The sequence below is a fragment of the Podarcis cretensis genome, assembly GCF_951804945.1.
Source record: "Podarcis cretensis genome assembly, chromosome: 3".
Taxonomy (NCBI): domain Eukaryota; kingdom Metazoa; phylum Chordata; class Lepidosauria; order Squamata; family Lacertidae; genus Podarcis; species Podarcis cretensis.
Window position 1 is genome coordinate 27,922,956 of NC_137172.1, and position 25,836 is coordinate 27,948,791.

Consider the following 25,836-nt stretch of genomic DNA (forward strand, 5'->3'; position numbering starts at 1 on the left):
AGTTCAAAATTAAAGGGGTTGGCGCCCTCACGGCGATCCCTAAAGGCCTTCATTTCAGCAGCCCTCTTATCTTGGTCTGTGGGCTGGGAGGCAAGTCAATTAGCCACAGCCGTTTCTACTCTTCTCCTGATGATGGGACTGTGTGGGCCAGACGACCTGAAAAGGTATAGCCGGCTAGATAATTGCAACGTTCTTACATGTAAAGTGCCTGAATTATATGTTTGGGCTTGGATGGTAGGCTATACATCCAGAAAGAAAAGAAAGTATGGTTCAAGGTCACTGTTGTGCCTGAAATCACATTGGAGACTTCATCTCCCTTGATATTTTTCCTAGTAAAGCCTTCTCAGCAGTTGTTTTTGTTTTATTTCTTACTGGACCCTCTATTTGCAATTTAATAGTTCCCTGCAAGTAATGGCTATACTTTAGCAAGCTGGAGTTGTCTATGCATGCTCTCCTCCTTTTCTCAGCACATTGATCCTACTTCCATTATGTCTGAAAGCAAGGAACTGTGGTTTGAAGGTCAGCTTATTAACCAGGATCTTAAATGATGGGTAGTAAACCGACATTAAACCATAGTCCCCCATTTTGGGCATAATGGGGGAAGTGTGGTTTAAGCTTCTGAGAACTAGTACAAAAGGAAGGGATTGGCTACCCAAGATTGCTGAGCAAGGGGAGAAGACCCGCTGCTAGTTCCTGGCTTGGTAAACTATGGTTTAGCAAACTCGGAATGTCTCAGCTGGCCCAGTGAGTCAAAGAACCTTAGCCAAAGGTAGCCTATTCTTTGTTTAATTCTTTCTGTCCAAGGAAACAAAGAAGCAAAATGGCCTCCTTCACTGCCAGTCGGCTCAACAGTTGCAAGAAATCTGTCAGTTAAAAGAAGAGCTCTGTGTAACCAAACGACTTCTGCAGCAGAGTCAAAACGTCATTGAAGATATGAAAAGTGAGTCATCAATTTTTATTAGGTTTCCTTCCCATTCCAAACCTTATTTTGTGTTTTGAGGTCCCTCTGTATAGCATATACTGAGTTAAATCTTGTTTAGCATGTTGTAAGCAGCTTGGGCGACCATTGTAGTTTTCGATAACTGGATAAAATAATAATAATAATAATAATAATAATAATAATAATAATAATTTTTATTTATATCCCACCCTCCCCAGCCAAAGCCGGGCTGAGAGCGGCTAACAACAATAAAAGTAACACAGTTTACATAAAATCACAATCAATTAATTGAAATGCATTCTAAAGTCAATTCATTCTAAAATCAATTCAAAATCAAATTAATGGCAACCATTGGGCTAGAGTTCTATGCAATATGCATTATGTTTTGCAGTGTACAGGGAAAAAGATAAGATCCAGGTGTGTTTGTGTAAACTTTTAAGTCACCAGATGAGAACAAGTGGGATAAAATAGATAAAATTAACGAATAACACTAATAAAGAGAATAAAGGAATCTTACTTTTTGCAAATTAAATACTTCCCCTTTTCTTTCAATCACTTGGATTGCAGAAAAAAATTGCTCTCTGGAAAAAGAGTTAAAACTACTTGAAGAGAATCTGAGCAAACAAGAGAATCCTCTCACTTTGGAGAAAATGAAACTTGCTATTTCTGAATTGGAAAACCAACGAGATTCTCTCCAGCAGCTTCTGAAGCACAAAGAAAACACCATTGAAGAGCTCACTGTAAAACTGGAGGATCTGGAAGCTTTGCAGAAAGTTCTTACAGAGTGTGAAGAACTTAAAAAAGAGGTTGAGGTTCTTTCCCAGTGGAAAAAAGAAAGTGGGCAACTCATAAATGAACTTGTTTTAGAAAAAGAAGATTTGATGAGCAAGATTTGCAGCCTGGAAAGGGCCTTAATGACCGAACAACTTAAAAGTAACGAGAGAGTAAAAGCTTTAGAAGGTACGAATGAAAACCTTTGTGTGGAGATTAGAAATCTCAAAGCTGTGGTGGAAGACAAAACAGCAGAACTAGAAGCAGAAAGAAAAGCCCACAATGAACTTCAGGATAAAACAGCAGCATCTGAGGAAAAACACAGGAAAGAGAGAGAGAACAATTCGCTGAAATTATCTGAGTTCACCAAACAAGTGGATGTTCTACAGAAAACACTGGAGACGGTAGCAGATGAAATGTTGGAAAAGGACAGATGTATGGCCTCTTTGGAAACATCCTTAGCTTCCCACGTGCAGTTAAAATCCAGCCTCCAGAAACAATGTGAGGAGCTGGCCCAAGCCAGAGATGAGACAGAAAGAAAACTGGCTGCAGCAGAGCAAAGGCATAAAGATTTTGTTAGGGAGAAGGAAAAGCGCATAAGTGAGTTGGAAGCAGCTGTTTCCGAAAAGCAGGACTTGGTCACTAGGACTTTACAGGCTCTCGAGGAGAAAAGCAAGACATTGCAAGCACTGACTGCAGAATCAGATAGGCAGCAAGCAGAGATTCTGGATTTAAGAAGCAGTAACTCTTTCCTTGAGGATACAGTGCAGCAGCTGAAAGTTACACCTCAAACAGTTAGCCACAAGGAACCAGATGCGTTGGCACCAATATCCTTAAATAAAAAGCTAATTGAAGGAGTTAGTGATGAAAATCTCAGCCTTAAGATTGATATCAGTGCCCTAGAGCAAAGAAATCTAGACTTAATGCAGACAAACTTCCATCCGTTCAGAAGCCAGAAGGAGAGGGAGGAAAGCCTCTTGGAGCTGTCAGAACGACATAGAGAGAAAAGCTTGTTGCTGTCTAAAGCCGAAGAAGAATCAAAAAGGAAATGTGGATCAGTGGAAGCAGAGAAGAAGAACTTAGAATGTGCTTTAAAGGAGCAAGCATGCCATTCTGAAGTGGAGAAAGCCACATTTGAAGAGCGGGAGAAGCAGCTCATGAACAAACACGAGGAGCTGAAGTGTAAGGTCATGTCCTTGGAGAAGAAAAATAACGCTTTGCTTCAGCAGCTTGAAAAAATGCAGGCAGTACCTGAAGAACCTGAGATTCTAGGACAGGAAAGGGCAGCACTTAATAAAATGCAGCGTCATAACGATGTGTTGCTGCAAGAGAACGAGGAACTTGTCAAGGAACTGAAAATAAGGGACGAACGTACAGCTGGTGGCTTTCCTGTGGAGAAGACTTCGCTGGGACATCTGAGAGGATCTGCGGAAGAAAAGGAGGAGGAACTGAATAAATTTCAGGTTCAGCTAGAGCTGCTTCAGATGGACCTTGAGGATAGAGAGGCCTCAGTAGAGAACTATGCTGATCAAGTAAAGCAGCTGGAGAGTGCTCTGAGAACTATGGAAATGAAACTGGAAGAAAACGAAATGGAGAGAGAGAGGCTGAACCACGAACTGCAAGCTCTTAAAGATGTGGAAAATCCGTATTTTGAGCTTACAGAAGGGGAAGGGAACGACCAATCAGCAACCCATTTCAATGCTGTTTCCAAGGACAACTTTAGTGGACAGATAGATGCCAAGTGTTCGTCAGTTCCTCATGATCTGACGCCCAGCCAAAGTGATTATGTCCGATTAGTAGCTTCCCTACACATGACAATGAGCAAGCTCAATGAGTTGGAGAAAATGTTCGAACACCTGCAGATCGAAAAGTCAACATTAGCATCACAGCTGAAAGACACTCAATTGAAATGCATCACAGGCGCAATGGCAGAGGAGCTCATCGGCAGAATTAATAATGTAGCAGAAGAGAGCGCTGCTTTTTCTGGTGGTTTAATAGATCACATTAAAATAGCAGCACAATCTGATATTGAGCGAGTACCCTTAATAGCTCTGGAATGTTGTGGTGGACTTGACTGCAAAGGTTTGAAGCCATCCAGCAAAGAAATTAAAATACACTTTGACGGGGTCAAGGAAAAAATCTTCTCTTTGAAAAATGAATATAGCAGCTTGCAAGAGCAGCACTCAGGTATGGCCGCCAAAATATCAGAGCTGCAAAGCTATATTGACATGCTCAAGGAAGAAAATGCTGCACTATCAACCAGCCTCGACCAAGTCACTAATTCTTCCTTCACAACGCAGGTAACCCCTCTTCTAATGAATGAAGAATTTGATTCGGGTGAAAAGTTCCCCATGAAATTTCCTTCTTGTAGCAAAATCTCCTCGTGTACAAGTTCAACTCTTATGGAATCTGATATCGACTCTGATCAGTACAGACCGTCAAATGAAATAAGTGACCTAAATAGTAACAAACAGGCTGATCTAGAAAGTACCCCTGAGGAACACGGCCACTTTCTTTCAGAAGGGAATGACAGTGACACATGGGCCTGTATCATGAAGCAGGGGCGTACCATGTCTGAAAGACATCATTTAAAAAAGAGAGTCAAACACCTCCTACGTGAGGCTTATGAGAAGTCCTTCAGGATGCTTGAAGACTCATTTGAGTCGCATAAAAATCTTGAAGATGAAGAGATACAAAAGATACAAGAGCTGCTCCTTTCTGTAAGGAAGGAAGTTGATGGTCTCCAAAAGCAAAATATATCGGAAAGCAAACAGTGGCAACAAAAACTTAATGATGTGGTCTTGCAGGTGGCATCTAAATTGCCAGCCGAGAAGAAACATCCTGACCTGTTGCCTCAGGAACTAGAGGAACCACTGCATGGCCTTGATTTAGGTTCTCAGTCACTGCTTTGTGTTGACACTGAACACGTAAGTGTGCCTCATTTCTTATCATGCAGTTTTGCATGTATGTTCAATAGATTACCCATGTGTACTGTTCTGGGAGGGAAGGGAGGAAGTCTCTTTAGACTGGGAGCAAAGGCTGTTCAAAAAGCATGGTGGCTAACTTCATATGTTTTGTTGGACTTCAACTCCCATCATCCCTGACCCTTGGCCATATTGGCTGGGGCTGATGGGAGTTGTAGTTTAACAACATCTGTAGGGCACCATGTTAACTATCCCTGTTTTAAAACTTATTTCTTTCACACGCACCCAATTTGAAACTATTTTGACAGCCTTGAAATGCTGTAGTTTCTGTATTCTAAGAAACAGTGTGAATCAAGATACATAAAGATTTGGTTTTGTATCCGAATTCTGAAAGAAGAGCTTCGCATCAACTTACTCATTTTTAAAGCCTCAATTTATGGCCATTATTGTCAGTTAAATTCTGTCCTTCCCTGAGCATGAGAGGGAAAAAGAGTATGCTTGACAGCAAAAAAGCAATCTTGTTGAGTATGCCAAGGTTGCTAAATATTAGTATTTCAGTTCCAGGTTCTTTCATATACAGTGGTACCTCGGGTTACAGACATTTCAGGTTATAGACTCCGCTAACCCAGAAATAGTACCTCAGGTTAAGAACTTTGCTTAAGGATGAGAACATAAATAATGCTCCGGCGGCAGCAGGAGGCCCCATTAGCTAAAGTGGTGCTTCAGGTTAAGAACAGTTTCAGGTTAAGAACGGACCTCTGGAACAAATTAAGTACTTAACCCGAGGTAAAGGTAAAGGGGCCCCTGACCATTAGGTCCAGTCGTGGCTGACTCTGGGGTTGCGGCGCTCATCTCGCTTTATTGGCAGAGGGAACCAGCGTACAGCTTCCGGGTCATGTGAGCAGCATGACTAAGCCGCTTCTGGCGAACCAGAGCAGCGCACGGAAACGCCGCTTACCTTCCCACTGGAGCGGTACCTATTTATCTACTTGCACTTTGACGTGCTTTCGAACTGCTAGGTTGGCAGGAGCAGGGACCGAGCAACGGGAGCTCACCCCGTCGCGGGGATTCGAACCGCTGACCTTCTGATCGGCAAGTCCTAGGCTCTGTGGTTTAACCCACAGCGCCACCCGTGTCCCTAACCCGAGGTACCACTGTATTAAATCCAGCAACAACAGCTATGTGTGATTATTGCTACAGAGGGCCAATTTATGTAATAGAGAATGACATCAGTAGGTGGGAAGAGCCTGCTTTGGTGAAATGTTACATAAGAGATGATGTGTCTTCAAGCATTTGCCTGAAAATGTGAGCACCAAGTTTTATAGCCAGTGGGGCCCACATGCAAATCCTGCCCCCAATGTCATCATGTGCTCTGCCCCCACCTGCCCAAGTTCCCCAGCCTTCCCTGTGTTGGACTAGGAAGGTCTGTGCAGCAATTACGTTTGCATTTCTCTGAAAGTGAGTAGAGCTCTCCACACAATCAGAGCACCCTGCAGAAAACAATTTTCCCAGGTGATCAACAGGAGGGCCCATATTAGAATATTAAGTGTGTTCTTTATCTACCAAAACATTACAAATCGGTTCCCATTTTATTCAGCTGAGGTCATTGGCATTGTTTTTGAAGATGTGTTTATTTATTATTTTGCCACCCTGTACTCTTTTGGGGAGGAAGTATCACAGTTAAATGCAATAAATAAAAGAATAAATAAATAAGCTTGGTAAAAGTGACTTATTAATTAAAATGACTCTTTTTTTTCATCTACTTCTAGCAAGTCCAGATTCCTGCTAAGCAAGCAATTGATCCCTTGGGTCAACTGGAACTGTATGGCATGTCTGCTGAAAGCACAATGTTTGAAGTTGAAAATAGTAAAATATCAGCAAGGGCAGGTGAAGCAAATAGAACAGAAGATGAAGAATCTATTTGCCAAGCAATCGGCATGAAATTTAGAGAAACAGGCCTTCTGGACTTACACACAGAATCCAGAAATGCAACAGATATATCCATAAGTTCTCCAAACTATCCTTGTGAGTTATCGTTTCTTCCTTCTCAAAACACTGATGCGATGCCTGTGAACACCTTGGAAAGCCAAAGGGCTGCTGAAAAGCCTCTGCTGGAAGTAGAGCATACATGTAATAAAATCTCCAAGCCCTTCCCTGACGTGGAAGAAAGCAGTAAAAGAACTGATATTCTACTAATGGAGATCCAAAACCTAAAGTCAGGTCTGGATTCAAAGGACAAAGAGCTGGCTGCAGAGAGAACTGCTTGTGCAGAGTTGGACAAAACAGTTGTAGCACTCGAAAAAGAAAAAGGAGACTTAAATGAGTCACTTAAGTCTGTTACTTTTGATAACCAGCAGTTGTCTTATAGCCTTATGGCTCTTGGAATAGAACTTGAGAAGGTAAAATCTGATATGGAAATGTACAAGGCAAGACTGTCCAATACAACAGAGACTCTGGAAGATTTGGAAATGGACAAGGCCGACTGGACTGAGAGGCTTCTTGAAACTGAAAATGAGCTGAGGAGGATAAAATCTGAGAAAACAAATATTGAGAACCATGCCTTATCCATGGAGACCGACATTGAGGAGCTTCAGTTAAAGAACGAGCACTTGGAAAAAGAAAACGAAAATAAACTGAAAAGCATTTTTGGCCTTCAAGAGCAGCTTCATATACTCATCACTGAGAGAAACCAATTTAGTCAAGATCTGAGTGCTTTGTTGAAGGATAAAGAAGAATCGGATCAAATGTGCCAGAAAATGCAAGAGACTATCAAAGAACTTGAGTCAAGTAAAAGAGATTCTGCTGAATTTATCAGGATATTGGAAGCCGAAGCTAATACTCAGGCAAAATTGCTTCAGGCCGCGAAGGCCGATACTCATCGGTTATCAACAGAAAAGGACAGACTTCTGCTGCAGTTACAGAATCTGGATCAGGTGATGAGGGCTCTTGTGTTAGAAAAAGAGGCAGCGCAAAGCCAAATAGAGCATCTGAATGAGGAAAAAGAAGTGAGCCTTAGGGAATATGAAACTTTACACAGCAAGTTAAGTATCTCTGAAATGGAATATGCCAAGATATCAAAGTCTCTGGAAGGGTCGCTAATAGAAAAGGGTGAACTTGCAACTAGGCTGAACTCAGCACAGGAGGAGTTGTCTCAGCTGCGTCGGGGCATCGAGAAGCTCAAAATAAAAATAGAATCCGACGAAAAGAAAAGGTGTCACCTTGCGGGAAAACTGAAAGAAAGCGAGCGGAAAGCTGACTCCCTCTCAGACAGAATTGAGGATCTCGAAAGAGAATTGCAGATGTCTGAGGACAATTTGGAAGATGCAATTCTTCGGGCAGAGATGGCGAAAGCAGAGACAGAAACAGCCACTGCGGAGATAGAAATGATGCGTGCGACTTTGCAAAGCTTGGAATGTGAGGTGAATGCCTTAAAGTTGGAAAAAGGATCTCTAGAGAGAGAGCTGCAAGAAAATCAGGATAAAGTATCTGATTTAGAAGGTCTTAATTCCATGCTTGTGAAGCAGCTAGAAGAAAGGGAGAAGGAGAAGGTGCAAATTAGAGGTGAATTTGAAAACGCACTGATGTCGATGGAATCCCAGTTGAAACTGGCCCGTGAAGAAGTTAAACTTTCTCATTGCAAAGAAGAGAATTTCAAGACAAAAGAACAGGATCTGATGGATGAAGTTGCTAGTGTCAAAGAAGAGAATGGACGGTTGGCTCATCATCTACAGGAAGCCAAAAACAAACATTCTGAAATGGAGCATTTACTAGAGGTCCTCGCCCAGCAATTCCAAGACGTCATACAAAAGCTGGATGACAGCGATCCTTTTCTGGAGCAGTTGCCAAAAAATGAAACTCTGCAGTCTAGTCTTGAGGCTACAGAGGTGGAATTGGAAGCTACAACTTCTGAAAAACCTGCCTTCCTTCAAAAGGTACAGCATATTGTTGACATAATGGGTAGAATATCTTGTAAGTTAATAGGTTCGTTCTGAAATTAAAGGCTGAAGGGGGGGTTATATTGGGGGATGTTTCTAGAATTTGCATGTATAAATACATTTTACCTGACGCCAAATAACAAAGTAACATTGAGTGACTGCAGATGTGGTTCTCAAAAGCCACTTTATTTGAAGAAGGCAAGCTGATATTTAAGTTTATAGTTCTATTGCAATCATAACTGTAAAGTATGTTATCTGTAAGTATAACATATATGTAGAGCAGGCATAGGCAAACTCGGCCCTCCAGATGTTTTTGGCCTACAACTCCCATGATCCCTAACTATCAGGGCCAGTGGTCAGGGATGAGGGGAATTGTAGTCCCAAAACTTCTGGAGGGCCGAGTTTGCCTATGCCTGATGTAGAGCATAATCTTATGGATGTTTTCTCAGAAATAGTACTCAGTGTTCAGTGGGAGTTACTCCTAGATAAGCGTGCATAGGATAGTAGCCCTAGTCTATTACTGTGCAACTTACAGCGTACATAGTAAAGAGTTGCTGTGATGTGCAACATAGCAGCAGTGTTTGCACATTACAGTAAACCGTAGTAATGCGTTACTGCGAACACGCAGAAATCTTCCCTTTTACCCATCTCATCTAGATGGCAGGAAGAACAAACCATGATCCCTGGCTTAGTGTTATGTCCGAACTAGGGATTGTGGTTTGTTTCATTCTGAACAAACCAGGTTTGCTCAAACACGCTGCAGTTGGTAAGCTGAGAAGAAACCTTGGTTTAGTGTCTGGATTAACATCGCCCTGGCCACATGGGAGGATTGCATTGGGAGCCTTCTGCATGCTTGCAGTGAACTATTAACTGCATGTGCAAACTGGACTCTGCTTTTGGATCTCTGGCATAGACAGCTAGGGCCTGTCTGGTACAAACCAAAGGACATCAGTAGACGTTTGTTTCGTTTTATGGAATTCATCAGATACTCTAGTTAACAGGCCCTGTTAAGAAATGGCATAGTTGCCCCAACAATGTGGGTGTTATGGAAGGAAAGGAGAACATCCATGCACTTTACTTTGAACTAATGAGAAGTCCTGTTTTGCATTTGGCTGGGTAATTATTTCTTCTGCAGCAATAATTGCATGAATGTTTACCGGTTTATTTTTATTTTATTTTGCAGGCAAATAGCCACCAGGAAATAGTGCAACTCAAGACAGAATTTGATTCCTTCCATCATAGATTTCAGCACTGGCTGAAAGCCTACACAGAACTAAAGCAGGAGAAAAAGGTGATGGTGAAGCAGATTCATGAACTTGAGATTCAAGTGAAGAAGATGGATCCAGGTATGTAGCGCAGGCGCGGGGAGCCTTTTCCATCCTGCAGGCAGGCCTCCTCCATCAACCCTGCCTGGCAACAGCAGAGAGGAGGTCCCTACCTCTCATTTTTCATATGAAGCTTCTGGCAATTTCATAGTAGTTAGGTAATTGCTAAAATATTTTAATTCATCATTTGGTGCAGATGGCCCATAGCATGCATGGCCCACAAATTACATCTTTTTAAAAAAACAAATTAAAGCAATTATAGCATTCTCTGAAAAGCCACATTGGAAAACCATCAGAGAAACTAAAGACAGGAAATGAAATAGATATCCAATGGGTGGGAGTTTCACAACATTGGCGCCACTGCAGAAAGGGCCATGCTCCAGGAGGACTGAGGAAGATCTTTAGGTCTTAAGATGAACTACAGGAGTCGATCGTGTTTGGTGTCCACTGCTGCTGAAATGCTCTTTACAATATTTTCAGGTAAAGTATATTGAAAGTCTCTGTTGCTAATCCTTCATTTATTAATGACTGTTCTTTCATTGCATAGGTTCTGATAGGAATGCCACTGAAGAAGAGATAAGGTTGGAGCTGGAAGAACTGAAGGAACTGGTTGAAGAGAAAACTGCAGAAGCTGATCAAAACCTGGATAAGTACTGTACCCTGATAATTGATTATGATAAATTAGAGGAAGAAAACGAGATGCTAAAGACACAAGTCTCTCTTCTGAACACTCGGCTCAAACAGTCATCAGACTCTTCCAGTTCCCCTCTACAAAGTCCAGGAAGCCAAACAAAAATCACTAATGGGCTGCTTGTGGAAAAGGACTTATCTGAAGATATTACTAAGATTACTGTGAGGAGGCAAAGTTGTCATGAAAACAGAAACAATGGTGAAAGTGCTACATCTCCTTTTCCAGAGGCTGCCTCAAAACAAACTAAAAGAAGAACCACATTTCAACAGCACAGCCCAAAAGTGCCCCTAGAAAATGCAGAATTTGAGTCAGATGGTTCCACAGAGGTGGGAGGCAAAGGTAATCACTTTCACAACATTATTGATGTTTGTTTAATAACATTCCTGTTATAACTTGATACAGAGGCATGATAGAGGTACCTGACTCTGTCCCCCTATGTTTGCCCTTTACCATTTTGTATTCTCAATATGACCAGTGGAATAAAATTTAAGGTTGCCATTACAGGGCATAACAGTGTAAAATTCTGCATGTAAAGTGATAATCTTCTAACTCATAGCCGAGTAAGATTGTCTTCTATGAACACGGTCTTAACAGTGAGTCTGTAAGCGACTGCGGAAGCTGATTCTGGATCCACACCTACCTTCCACAGTAGGGACATAGGTTTCCGGACGGGAGTTGATCATGGTGAGGGTTTGCCGAACGTGCCTTCCTCTTAGCACGTTTTTCCCTTTTGTCCTGAGTTTGAGTGTCTTTAAAGCCCATGACAGCTTTAGTAAAGGCTGTTCTCCAGTTGGAGCGCTCACAGGCCAGTGTTTCCCAATTGTCGGCGTTTATACTGCATTTTTAGAGATTTGTCTTTAAACCTCTTGCGTTTTTAAGTTCGGAATGGAGTAGTTGCTTTGGAAGATGTTGATCAGGCATCTGAACAACATGACCAGTCCAACGAAGTTGATGTTGAAGAATAATTGCTTCAACACGGGCGATCTTTGCTTCTCCCAGTACACTGGCATTAGTTCACCTGTCTTCCCAAGAGTTGTGTAGAATTTTTTGGAGAAACAGTTGATGGAATCTTTCAAGGAGTTGGAGATGGCATTTATAAAGTGAAGAGAGAGTCGTCTAACACTATTGCCAAACCTTTACAACCACAGAAGTATAATATACCCAAACAAACAGTTTCCTGCAAACTACTTTTTTCTGCAATCCCTGTAAAGGCAGATGTTCACGTGGAAGGCTTTTCTCCAATCAACATTCTCAGAAAACGCTCAGCTGGATTTAGGATTGTTGCCAACAACAGGAGTGGGGGCAACAAGATACAGAGTGGGCGCATTCTGGTGAGGGCAAGAGAGGCCTTTGTGGCCATTGGAGCTGCAGCTTGCAAACCACTTGACTGCTGATGAAATTGCTAATGATATCATGGGACTACTCAAGGACGCAACTCTGTGGGCTCAGTTCCATGAATGCTTGACTCCTTAATAGCCTTGGGGCCAGTGGCCCCACATTATGCAGATACTAACTAGCAAAAGGAAACCATTATCTTTCAAGCTGAAAGCACCCACCTGGGAGACTGTAGGAACACTTTACCTGTAGTACTTGAAATGAAAATAGGTATATGTTCCTGTTGTAAGGATTTATGTCAGGGAAGGGCTGTGGATCAATGGTAGATCATCCGCTTAGCATGCAGTAGATCCAGGTTCAGTCCTTGGCATTTCCAGGTAGATCATAGAATCATAGAATCATAGAGTTGGAAGAGACCACAAGGGCCATCGAGTCCAACCCCCTGCCAAGCAGATCTAGGAGCATCTCCTATGTGAACCCTTGAAGATCCACTGACAGTTCATAGCTAGGTGGACCAATGGTCTGACTGTAGAAGAGAACTTCCTATATGGCTCAGTAGGTTAGAGCATGGTGCTGATAATGCCAAGATTGCAGGTTCGATCCCCGTAGAGAACACCTGCATATTCCTGCACTGCAGGGGGTTGGACTAGATTATCCTCAGGGTCCCATCCAGCTCTACAATGCTATGATAATCCTAATTGACAAACAACACACCTCTGTAAAACCTTGCATAGTCTTCAGATGCTGCAGGGCCGGAATGCATACTGTACAGCAACAAAATACCATTGCTATTATTTATTTCTTCTTTTGGGTATCTTACCCATCCTTCAGCACGTTGCAACAATATAGAAACACAAGATTAAAATCAATTTATACAATTTACTGTCAGAAGAATAAAGTGGTACATGGGCCCTAACTTGTTTAGGGATTTAAACGCTAATATGAGCACCTTGATTTGGACCCAAAAAGCGAGCTGGCAACCGTTTTTAAACAGTTGGTTGTTGTTTTCCTTTTTATTTTATTTTTTGTTTTTATTCCTGTTATAGTTTTTAAAATGTAACAAACAATGATCACACACTTTCTTCCCTCAGGATCTTCTGATGTTCCTCCAGGAAATGGCAGCTCTTGCATTTCCCACGGGGCATATCTAATTCCCAGAGTGAGTCCCTGTCTTGTCTGTCCAAGCCTGAGATCGCCACCGTTTACTGATCACTCCCAAACAACTGAGAGCGACTGCTTGCTTGAAAACCAAAAAGCAACACCAGAGGGCAGCAAACTACAGAAGGTAACTTGCGCTTATTATTAAACATGAGTTTGAACGTACCAAAGCACAAGAAATTCGGATTGTGAATGTATCCGAGCAAGTGCCTATGGGAGTGTCACGTTCTACTTATACAACTTGTGAGCAAATCAGCGTGAAGACGGGAAAAGTGAATATAGGAGGAAGTGACTATAAATTAGCAGCAGAGATCTTGTATGGCTCCCCCCACACCCCCAATTATAAAATCTGAAGAGAACTTTGTTGTGTAGATTTGGCTTACAAATCATGAAGCCTGTATGGAATAATGGTACATGTACAAGAACTTAAAAGGGATGTTGGTGTGTTTTGTGTCTTCAAAACACTTAACTGAGTACCTACCTGGAGTACTAAATGCATAGGTGTATAGTTACAGGTAGGTAGCTGTGTTGGTCTGCCGTAGTCAAAACAAAATAAAAAAATTCCTTCCAGTAGCACCTTAGAGACCAACTAAGTTTGTTATTGGTATGAGCTTTTGTGTACATGCACACTTCTTCAGATACCTGGTGTATAGGTGTATAGCTAAGGTCTAGTTTTCTTGTTCTGAAAGCTTTGGGTCTGACTATTAAATCTACCCAGAAAGCTTATAGAATAACACAGAAAAGAGGTCTGCTGATTCTTGCCAAAGGCCCATCCTTGGTCAATTGGTTACCTATGAGAAGCCTGCAAGCAGGGCATGAGCACAATAGCACAGTCCTAACTTGCAGTTCTCAGCTACTGATTGACAGGTACACTCCTCTAACACTGGAGATAGTACACAGCCATCATGCCTAGTGGTTTTGATAGTCTTATCCCCCATGAACCGAATCTTGCCGTCTGTGCAAAACCCTGCACCCGTCCCATTTCTTGCTGGATTTCTATACCTGTGGTTCCTGGCACTGGATACCCAAACCAACTGCTTGGAGCTGTGTATGGAATATCCAGCACTGGGCATTTGTGCATGCAGTACCCAAAGTGGTGGCTGGTGTTCTCAGTTCTGGTCCCTTTTTGCATGATGCGGAGTGGAATTGAAGAACTAAATTCGTCCTCACCCCTTTCCCTTTAGGAATGGGAGTGTTGCATTCATGTCCTCTAGTTATCTTAAAAGTGGAGATTTACTGTTCTCGAAGCTTTCACACCAACTTGGCCTGGGCCTACTGCTGTTTGTAGATCTCTCTGAATCAAGGCTGTTGGTCGCTGTACTGCTTCCAGACTTTGAATCTCCCTTCCTAGAGAATTTAGACTGGCTCCCTCCTTGTTGTGTCTCTGCCATTGGCCTTTTTATTCCATCAGGCCTTTGGAAACTGACTTTTTAAGGCAAGGGCAAGTATTGCCATGGTTTTCTTGTTGTTATAATCAGTATTTTTAATCGATTTCTTTATATTGTTTTCATTCCATTAGTGTTTAATTAATCGTTAATGGCTAACTTTTCTATGTTTTTTGCTTTTTCTGTTTTGCCTGCTTTTTTGTATGTTATCTGTAAGCCGTCTTGAGTCTCAATCTGAGAAAAAGGCGGGGAATAAATACATATAACAATAATAACAATAATTTAACCTAATAATAATATAATGTACAGTGGCACCTCGGGTTAAGTACTTAATTCGTTCTGGAGGTCTGTTCTTAACCTGAAGCACCACTTTAGCTAATGGGGCCTCCCACTGCTGCCGTGCCGCCACCACGCGATTTCTGTTCTCATCCTGAAGCAAAGTTCTTAACCCGAGGTACTATTTCTGGGTTAGTGGAGTCTGTAATCTGAAGCGTATGTAACATGAAGCGTATGGAACCCGAGGTACCACTGTAATATAATATAATATAATATAATATAATATAATATAATATAATATAATATAATATAATATAATATAATATAATATAATATATACAATATAGCCACATAAACAAAACACAGAATCCTTTGCTAATTTCATCATACATCTAGAAAATTAGGATGCCAAATTCTAAAACCAGCAGTTAAATTTTGCACTTCCTTCTACAAGTTGTTGTTGGCATCTGTCTCAAGAGACAATGGAGTGTGCCTCTAGGGGTGAAGTCAAACCACTGGAGAATCACAGCGCCTGCTGTGGCTGTAAAGACCGGCAACTTGCAACTGCTGCCTCCCACATTCTACATTCTGACAAAGGTCTTGTTTGAAACATCTCTGCTCATATGACCCAGTGCCTCAGTGCTGGAATAATAACAATAACAAGTCCCTCTTTTCCTTACACCTTTTCTTTGCACCTTTCTCCATCAAAAAGTGGACTTTGACCAGGGCCCAGCCAGCTGACCATAAGAGGCAATGATGAGGCTTATACTGGAGCAGCGCAAGGGTTCAGTAGGCCAATCCAACTGACTTTTGAAAAACATGGCCTTCAGCTCCGCTACTAGACTCAGAAAAGTAGTCCTCACCATTGGAATCAATAAATGTTTTCCTTGCGTGGATTGATACACGTATACTTTTTCTGTGTGTTCCCAGATAAATGATGTGCGGCTGCAAGAAATCTTAGCTGCTGGTTCGCCCTTGGACTTTGCTCCCAGGTCTCCCCTTTCAGCTTGCAACCAGTCAGCCCAAGCAGTTGATGGAAGATCTGCTAGGACCCCCAGTGCAATCGAAACGAAAAGCCCTCAAAGTACTGAAGAAAACGAGCTGGACAAAGCCTGCCACGTGCAGTAAATCTGGATTCTGGACTTGAAATGGCGAGAGCAAAGGGTTGTTTAGGAACTGAAAATCCAGAGAGCAGATTTCATTTGGCTGGTTGACATCTGATGCTCTTTTAAATGTGTTGTGGGAGGAGGAGATTACTAGGTTGTTTTTGTTCTTATCTTTATTATGTATTTTGCATTTTTTATTTTGCAATTTTACATTGTGAACCACCCTGAGATCTATGGATGAGGGGCAATATACACATTTAATGAATAATAATTTTGTCCATTTAGTTTTTTCATCCACCTCCCCCCTCCCAAAATGTAATAAAAACCTAAACAAACTATTGCTTTTGTGTAACTTCTTTCCTGATAGTTTTAGAAACTCAAAAGCTTATCCCGTTTTTGCGACATTTTGGTTTGTCCCGATAAAGGCATTGCTCTTTTAGAGATTTTCTCTTCTTATGAACGAACACAGTTTGTGCTCGACTTAGAAAATAGTTGTCTTGAAAAAGAAAAGGGGGAAGCAAACTACAAGGAAATGGTTATGTACAATAGGTCTGCTCTGACATCATTTAAAGTAAACCTTTTTGGAACAGTAATTTTCAAATAGGAACACACTGCCTCAAGGACACTCATGCTCCCATCAAGGTTACAAAGTACCTGAGCGATACAGATTAAAGACTTTAGGGAACAGAAATAGCTTGCTACCTGTACAATCCTGCTAAGTGGATACCACCCCCTCACCCCTGCTTTTTTGCTCTTTTTTTTTTTGAAACCGACTTTTCCTGGAATCGGTGCTTCATTTAATAGTGGCGGCACATAGCTTTCCAATGCTTTAAATCTGTCAGTGGCTGGGTTTGCACAATTAACCATAGTTTATAAGCCAACTTAGGGACGCGGGTGGCGCTGTGGGTTAAACCACAGAGCCTAGGACTTGCCGATCAGAAGGTTGGCGGTTCGAATCCCCACAACTGGGTGAGCTCCCGTTGCTTGGTCCCTGCTCCTGCCAACCTAGCAGTTTGAAAGCACGTCAAAGTGCAAGTAGATAAATAGGTACCACTCTGGCGGGAAGGTAAATGGCGTTTCCATGCGCTGCTCTGGTTCGCCAGAAGCGGCTTAGTCATGCTGGCCACATGACCCAGAAGCTGTACGCCGGCTCCCTTGGCCAATAAAGCGAGATGAGCGCCGCAACCCCAGAGTCGGCCACGACTGGACCTAATGGTCAGGGGTCCCTTTACCTATAAGCCAACTGTGAATCCAGCATGGTTTGGTGGTAGTTAATAACCCATGGTTAAGCTGCTGTGCTGGGTTTGGAGGATGAAAACCATGGTTTACTAAACCATGGTATGGTAGGGTTTGTTGAATTTTTCAAATTTCAAAAATGGGTGCCAAAGTGTTGTGACATGACTTGGTAATTCTAAAGATATTTTAGCTAAATTAATATAATTCAGTTTTGCCCTCTAAAATGGTATGCCCTAATGCAGGGGTCAGCAACCTTTTTCAGCCGTGGGCCGGTCCACCGTCCCTCAGACCATGTGGTGGGCCGGACTATATTTTTGCGGGGGGGGGGGGAATGAACGAATTCCTATGCCCCACAAATAACCCAGAGATGCATATTAAATAAAAGGACACATTCTACTCATGTAAAAACACCAGGCAGGCCCCACAAAGAACCCAGAGGTGCATTTTAAATAAAAGGACACTTTCTACTCATGTAAAAACACCAGGCAGGTCCCACAAATAACCCAGAGGTGCATTTTAAATAAAAGGACACATTCTACTCATGTAAAAACACGGTGATTCCCGGACCGTCCGTGGGCCAGATTGAGAAGGCGATTGGGCCACATCCAGCCCACAGGCCTTAGGCTGCCTACCCCTGCCCTAACAGTAAAGTGTTGCATGTGAACCAGGCCTGTTTCTCCCAAATCAATGCAGACAAGCATCAAAAAAACGGTAAACTCCAGGGTTGCCATTAGTCCAGAATTTCCCAGACATAGCTCTCGTGAACAGCTTTTGGCGAATTTTTTGAGAGGGAGATTTTGGCAAAAAAGCTCAACAACCTGTGTCTGGATTTTCACTTTTTGAAATATGGCAACTCTAAGGTAAACAGTTCTGCCTACCTAGGAGTTCACTTTGGTGTTTCAAACAGCTCCCACACCAAGCACACACACCGATCCTCCAGTTCATTCTAGAAATCCAGCCCAGTTCATTTTAACCCTTGGAAAGCCGAGTGCACCAAGCTCACACCTCTCTCCCTCTCTGCATTTTCTCTTTCAAAAGCAGGAGCCAAGGAGGAACAGCAGGCATTGCCCACAGCCAGAGGTCATTTATTCATTTGGGGTAGGGGGGAGCCTCTTAGCAGGCGTTTTGAGCTGTTCCCTCCCTTGTCCAGAAACAGGAGGAGCAGCTTGCAGTGGGAAAAGGCTCTGCAAGAAGTAGGAAACCCCATCATAGAATTGTAGAGTTGGAAGGGGTTCTGAGGGTCATCTAGTCCAACCCCCTGCTATGAAGGAATCTCAACTAAAGCATCAACTAAAGGCTATCCAACTTTCTGTTCAAAAAACCTCATAGGACGAAGAGTGTGCCATTTCTTGTGGGAATCCCTTCCACTGTAGGAACAGTGCTTGGTGTCAGAAAGTGCTTCCTGATGTTTCATCAGAATCTCCTTTCTTGGTTTGGTTTGGTTTTTTAATCCTGTGAACCGGCCTGAGACCTGCGGGTATAGGGCACTATATGAAATTAATTAATAATAGCCATTGGTTCTGTGGGGCAGGGGGAAAGAAAAACTAATGGAGCTTGCGTGCCTCAGCCAATGTTAATATTCAGCCCTGCAAGCTTGGAATTGCCGTTTAAAATACAAGAGTTGGACCCTCTGACCATATTGCACATAAAAGTTAAGAGGGCTACACTGTGTTATGCAAACTAAAGTGTTTATTTAGCCTGCTGCCTGACTAGCAATTTGGCCTTACAAGATGCTGCATAGTCTACCCATATTGGACCGGTTCTTGGGACATTTTTGTATGTGGGGTTGGCAGGTTTCTCTCCGATGAAAGGCATAGGGCAACAGTGACATCTGCTGGCAGATTTTGAACTTTAAAAGCTCTATAAAAGCCGAGTTCGCTTCCCCGCTCCTCCACATGCAGCTGCTGGGTGACCTTGGGCTAGTCACACTTCTCTGAAGTCTCTCAGCCCCACTCACCTCACAGAGTGTTTGTTGTGGGGGAGGAAGGGAAAGGAGAATGTTGGCCGCTTTGAGACTTCTTCAGGTAGTGATAAAGCGGGATATCAAATCCAAACTACTACTACTACTACTACTACTCTTCTTCTTCTATACAGTGGTATCTCAGGTTAAGAACTTAATTCGTTCTGGAGGTCCGTTCTTAACCTGAAACTGTTCTTAACCTGAGGTACCACTTTAGCTAATGGGGCCTACCGATGCCGCTGCACGATTTCTGTTCTCATCCTGAAGCAAAGCTCTTAACCCGAGGTACTATTTCTGGGTTAGCAGAGTTTGTAACCTGAAGTGTTTGTAACCTGAGGCGTTTGTAACACGAGGTACCACTGTACAATGCTTGCTACTTACGGGTTGATGTGCCTGCTGTTGGTGATATTTCCACATTGAGGAAGACACACGACACCCCCATTTCATGGGTTGTGCACTTGTTCCTGCCTGTGCATTTCACACTCATTGTTTATTAATATATTAATATAAAAATAGAATGTTGCAAGCTGCCTTGAGTATGGTTTGAACTATGGAAAGGTGGCATACAATTGAAATCATGTATGTATGTATGTATGTATGTATGTATTCATCCATTCAGTGGTGTTGCTCACTTGATGTTAAAGCTTTAGTCAGTGGAACAGGAAAGGAAGGAAAAGTCCCCTAACCCCTAAATTTACTCAAGGGTTGGGAGATTGTCCAGAGCAGATTTAGGGTGGTGGTGGTGGTGATATATGCAGGCATTGAGGCCAAAGTCAGGCTATATGCATGCAAGGCAGGCCTAGGCCTTAAGGCCTCCTGGAGCTCCATCTGCATAACAAAAGACAGAGGGGATTCTAAAACCCTCCAATGACATTGTTAGGAACTGGCAGGCAGCCAATCCCTGCTGAGATAGGGCCATTGTTGTGATTTGCTAATTGCAGCATTAAGGCGACCTATCACAGGTGGGGTGTGTGTTTTGCCTTGCCGGCTTAAGGGATGTGGGTGGCACTGTTCTAAACCACTGAACTTCTTGGGCTTGCCAATCAGAAGATTGGCAGTTCGAATCCCCTTGACGGGGTGAGCACCCGTTGCTCTGTCCCAGCTCCTGACAACCTAGCAGTTCGAAAGCATATCAGTGCAAGTAGATAAATAGGTACCATTGAGGCAGGAAGGTAAACGGCGTTTCAGTGTGTTCTGGTTTCCATCACGGTGTCTTGTTGCCCCAGAAGTGGTTTACTCATGCTGGCCACATGACCCGGAAAGCTGTCTGTGGACAAATGCCGGCTCCCTCGACCTGAAAGCGAAATGAGCGTTGCACCCCTTAGTTCCCTTTGCATGGACTTAACCTTCCAGGGGTCCTTTACCTTTTACCTTTACCTTTAAGGTAAATATACTGGTCCAAGTACCCCTGTTTGTCAGTCTTGTTCCTGTTGCTGCAATAAATCCTTTTGAGCTGAAATCTGGTCTTGGGTCATGCCTGAACCCACCTATACCTTTGCTTCCTATCCTGCAGATGGGAGCTTGACCATCATCTGAGCAAAGCGGTCAGATATAGCCCATGTCTCGGCTTACTTTCAATCGCTGTTTTTTTAATGTGTGCAAGCTTTGTACGTGTTATTACCTACTAGTCTTGGCTAGAAATTTATGGACACATTAAGAAGGGAGGATATGGATGGGGGAGGATATTTATTACTTTGTTTTATTGGATTTAACATCAGTATGTAAGCAGAAGCTCTAAAGATGAATGGATGGTCGTTGTCAATGGAAAAGGGATGGTAACAAGAGGCTGGGAGCTTAAATGGGGTCTGCAAAAAGGATTTTGTAAACTACAGTCAGAGTTTGCTCCCAAGAGGAATGCCCTTGTTAGGCAAATGCAGATCTTTCTTCAGCAGTTAGAAAGCAAGGACATAAGTTGTTGTATGAGGACGTGAATTGCCTGCGTCTTGGAACTAGAACTTGTGCTGGTTTTAATCAGAGTGATTTCATTTGCTTTAATAGAGCTATGCTGATTTATACTGGCAATTATACAGGAGCACCGCGCAGTTTTAAATAAATTTATAGCCCTTTTGAAAATAGTCAAGATTAGCTCGTTCCTTTTCTGTCTTTCCTGCGTGGGCTCGGAAAACCCCTTAACGAAGCCAAACAGAGTTGTCTATATGACAGCTCACATTAATGGAATTATAATGATGTCACATATACAAATAAGAATCTCTCTCTTTTCAACTATATAGATGAGGGTTGTTTTTTAGCTGTCTCTGATATATAACAGCCAGTCTGGCAGGGAGCAGGGTGTATTCCAGTATTTTGGGGGTCTGGGTTAGTGTGGTGTGGTTAAGAGAGGTGGACTCGTAATCTGGTGAACCGGGTTCGCCTCTCTGCTCCTCCACATGCAGCTGCTGGGTGACCTTGGGCCAGTCACACTTCTTTGAAGTCTCTCAGCTTCACTAACCTCACAGAGTGTTTGTTGTGGGGGAGGAAGGGGAACGAGATTGTTAGCCGCTTTGAGACTCCTTAGGGTAGTGATAAAGCAGGATATCAAATCCAAACTCCTCCTCCTCCTCCTCTTCTTCTTCTTCTTCTTCTTCTTCTTCAAAGTGAGCCCAGACACGGGACACTTTCCAGAACAGCCCTTTTGTTCCTCTCTTACATGGGTTGTACTACGGCAGTCACTAAGTGGCAGCAGTGTGTGAGCTTGATGAAATCCCGCGAGATCTCAGTAAGATATTGCAAGTGGTGGGGGGGGCACCTCTTGGGCTTCTGCCACCCAAGGTGGCCACCTCACCAGGCTTCATGGGCAGGGCAACCCTGATTTTATTACCCTGTTTTAGAATTAGTTGCAGAAAAATGCCAAATGATATGGTCAATCTACTACACTCATAGAATCATAGAGTTGGAAGAGACCACAAGGGCCATCGAGTCCAACCCCCTGCCAAGCAGGAAACACCATCAGAGCACTCCTGACATATGGTTGTCAAGCCTCTGCTTAAAGACCTTTTTGAGATAAAAAAAAGGTAAAGTGACCCCTGACCATTAGGTCCAATCATGACCGACTCTGGGGTTGCGGCACTCATCTCGCTTTATTGGCCGAGGGAGCCGGCGTTTGTCCGCAGACAGCTTCCGGGTCATGTGGCCAGCATGACTAAGCCGCTTCTGGCAAACCAGAGCAGCGCACGGAAACGCTGTTTACCTTCCCGCTGGAGCAGTACCTATTTATCTACTTGCATTTTGACGTGCTTTTGAACTGCTAGGTTGGCAGGAGCAGGGACCGAGCAACAGGAACTTACCTGACACCAAATTGTTGCTACAAGTTAGTACTGTATACTAGTTATGCTGTATACTAGTATACTAGCTATGCTTTCCAGAAATATGTCTGGTTTCTTTATTTTTTTTTGGGGGGGGGGGTTTGTCCCTCAGAGTATGATGGCAATCCACCACACTTGGCACCAAACATCTCTCCACTAAAGAAAAAAACCCCACACATCTTTTCAGTCAGCACCAGGATCATCCACACGAGCGTTCCATATGCACCAGATGGATAATGTTCCTAAATCAACTCAGGACAGCTGGGGGCAGCAGATAGCAGTAGGTCAGTAATATTATATGTGCATCTAAATGGGAAAGGTTCAAGAAAGGCACATTATACATTTTAACTCCAAGGGATATACCATCCTATTTATACTGATTCTAAATATGCTAGTAAACAGATCCTAAATACAAGAGAAGCACAGTTAAGCACAGCAGAATGCTGAACTTAATGATAAACATTAAATAGTCTGTCTGAACAGATCTTGGGCCTTGAGGCCAATGGCTCATTAAGTCAGGAAAGGCAGAAAGAACTGGGGTAAATCTGACTCTTGCCATAAACATTTACGGTAAGCTTCTTTTTAGCCTTCAGCGCCTAAATGTGCTTCTCTTATGTCTTTTTGCAACTGTGCATTGTGTGTGTGTGTGTGTGTGTGTAGTAACAGCTTTGTTCCAACCTCACAGTGTTCATCAGTCTAAAACACATTTACAGAAATTTTGCAATAATTAAATATTCCAGGTGGAATCCAATGTCACACTCTTAGAAACGTTCTGTCTGTTTTTGTGTGAGCCTTCTGCTGACAAGGCTCCCTAGGTCAGGCTAAAGTGCACCTTGTACCTAGGTTATGAGTGCAACAGTGGAATGTCTAGGTACATTTTTTTATAATGAAAATACAAAGCTGAAAATGAATGAACTGCAGCTAAAATCTTACGTTCATTTTCACATGGTCTAGTCCTTCCCTTGCCCACCCCCCTAATATTCTTAAGAGGGTCTCTTCTCCAGCCTTCAAAGAATAGCTGGAAGTGAGGAGGCAGAAAAAGGTCCTCCTTTCCTTCCATTCTGTAGTTTTAATCTGAATTCTCAGGAGCTGTACTGTACCCAGAGCTCAGAAACTGCTCGAGCCAATGAAATTCCCTATCGCAAAATGCACCTAGGAGAGTCGAACGCTGATTCCCTCACATTACTCAAAGTCCAAACTTCGATTTTTCACCTGCTTCTAGTAGTCAGTGCATTTGGATGGAAATTGATACTGCATCTTCAGAAGAGGGGTCGGAAGCTGGATTAGATACTTTTAGTACAATGGTGGCGCTGTGGGTTAAACCACAGAGCCTAGGACTTGCCGATCAGAAGGTCAGCGGTTCGAATCCCTGCAACGGGGTGAGCTCCCATTGCTTGGTCCTTGCTCCTGCCCACCTAGCAGTTCGAAAGCACGTCAAAGTGCAAGTAGAGCAATAGGTACCGCTCTGGTGGGAAGGTAAACGGCGTTTCTGTGCGGTGCTCTGGTTCGCCAGAAGCAGCTTAGTCATGCTGGCCACATGACCCGGAAGCTGTACACCAATAAAGCGAGATGAGCGCCGCAACCCCAGAGTCGGTCATGACTGGACCTAATGGTCAGGGGTCCCTTTACCTTTATCCATGTCTATTTAGAAGCAAGTGGACATAGCATTGCAGCCCGACTTTAGACTTTGGACTGTATGGTAGCCTAGAAAAAGAAAGCCAATGGCCTATCTAGACCAGTGTTCTGTTCTCACGGTGGCCACCCAAAGAGAGAGACAGAGACAGAGAGAATAAAATCATTTTAATGATAATGACCATTTCATTATACTTAGCTTGAGTTTTAACCACAGTTGACTGAAACAGTTGCATCCTTCTTTTCGTTTTGTACAGTTCTCCTAATGAACTTTTAAAATGCAGCCAGTTCATTTTCAGCTTCTCCTTGTGCCTCCTGGTCCTTCAATTTATGTCCTTGTTAGCTCATTCACATGATTCTGCTCAAACCAACTTCTTTCAGAACATAAAATTATACTCAATGATGAGAAGGAAGGAATGATGTATTCATTGTGTCTGGAAGTAGCCAGTGATGAGTTCCTACATTATTCATTCCGGGAAAAATTAGCACAAAGACTGGATCAGAATTGTTTTTGCTTTCATCTAGAAAATAGCAATGCTGCATCTGGCAAGTTGATCCTTGGAAGGATGCTGTTACCAACAGTCAGAATGAGTTAACTATTAGGAAATAGAATAAAAAAAATGTTTGCATGGAGAAATCTAGGATTCAACTGCAATTCTCTTTAGATAGTACAATGATTCAAGTTAAGTTTCATTAATGTTTACAGTACTCTGAATGGCTCTTTACATTGTAAATTTCCTTCCTCTCTTATTATAAAGTCTGCTATGTTTGTTTGAGTCCGATGCTTCAGAAGACCATTTGTGACTTAAAAAGTGGTGGCTGTGTTGAGACAGCTTCTCCTGTGCTTCAAGCAAGTGTAACAGACAGGAGAATCTGGCAGATGAGGGCAGATGTTCAAATCATCCTTCAGGGCTTGAAAAATTCTTTGCATTTTTACCTAATTAAAACAAAAAAAAGGGGGGGGGGTGAAGAGAAAGTTTGTCAGGGCTATAAAAGTGTTGCACACACATATGTACTGTAGTTACATTCCTGTAACTGAACAATGCGGTCAACAGGAATGTATTCTGTATGGGCCTCATTGCAATTTCAAAGAGCTTTCAGTTGTCAAACAGTGCCTCTAGATATTTTGGAGCAGGTACGTATGCCAACACCTACACTATCATCTATCCAAATGACCAAGGCTGATTTGAACACGTATTGAAATGGTTCTAGAGAATCCATGTCATCCATGAATTCCTGTAGCTGCCCCATCATGGCCCACTCCAAACCCTTTCCTAAAAAGGCAGTATTTGTGAGTGGTCAGTAATTAGTCCAGACCAATAGGTCCAGAGACAGCTTCTTTAAGAGTGGTGGTACCACCATCTCATTCAAGGCAACAGAGACAATCCCCTCCCTTAACAAACTGGTAACACTGAATGTCCTTCTCCCTGCCACATATGAATCATCTGGTTCCTTGATTTAGACGTCTTGTGGTTACGTATCTTTTTGTCCAGACTTTCTACAATCCATAAGATTGGATCCTGCTATTTCTGAATTATTGTTTTTACATGTTTTTATAATGCTGTTTTATGATATTGTTTTATTGTATTCGTGTTAGTTTTGTATACTGCTTTTAAATATTCAAAATATTTTTAAATGTTTAAATACTTAAAAGATTTTTAGAAATGCTTTTGAATAAATGAACAAAACATCTGGAGGGCATCAGGTTGGCATAGACAGACCTATGTCTTGCCAGCATGACTCCCAGAAAGTTCACCTGCCCCCTCACCACATTTCTCTGCATTTTATAGATCCATTTTTGTTGTTTAATATCTGACTTAATGTGATATTCAAGAATCATAATGCAAATACCTGTCCTTC

At 42.6% G+C, this 25,836-nt stretch overlaps 2 protein-coding genes across 16 annotated transcripts in view; one reads left to right on the forward strand and one right to left on the reverse strand.

Annotated features, from left to right (window-relative positions):
- The window catches only part of CENPF (centromere protein F), a 32,293-nt gene extending 16,111 nt beyond the window's left edge, over positions 1-16,182 (forward strand). For both annotated transcript variants that reach the window (XM_079968367.1, XM_079968368.1), the window contains exons 11-17: positions 805-940; positions 1,508-4,638; positions 6,405-8,567; positions 9,754-9,916; positions 10,443-10,925; positions 13,013-13,206; positions 15,671-16,182. In XM_079968367.1, coding sequence (XP_079824493.1) covers positions 805-940; positions 1,508-4,638; positions 6,405-8,567; positions 9,754-9,916; positions 10,443-10,925; positions 13,013-13,206; positions 15,671-15,868 — 6,468 coding nt within the window. In that variant the 3' untranslated portion in view covers positions 15,869-16,182. The remainder of the gene's footprint in view (positions 1-804; positions 941-1,507; positions 4,639-6,404; positions 8,568-9,753; positions 9,917-10,442; positions 10,926-13,012; positions 13,207-15,670) is intronic.
- LOC307211831 (spermatogenesis-associated protein 7 homolog) overlaps positions 1-25,836 on the reverse strand; it is a 150,811-nt gene that overhangs the window by 53,954 nt on the left and 71,021 nt on the right. For 12 of the 14 annotated variants that reach the window (XM_079968905.1, XM_079968904.1, XM_079968903.1 and 9 more), the window contains one exon: positions 24,544-24,913. The exons of 1 other annotated variant lie outside the window; for it this stretch is intronic. In XM_079968905.1, coding sequence (XP_079825031.1) covers positions 24,782-24,913 — 132 coding nt within the window. In that variant the 3' untranslated portion in view covers positions 24,544-24,781. Of the gene's footprint in view, positions 1-24,543; positions 24,914-25,836 lie in introns of those variants that run through there. One more of the 14 variants, XM_079968907.1, reaches the window with a different exon arrangement.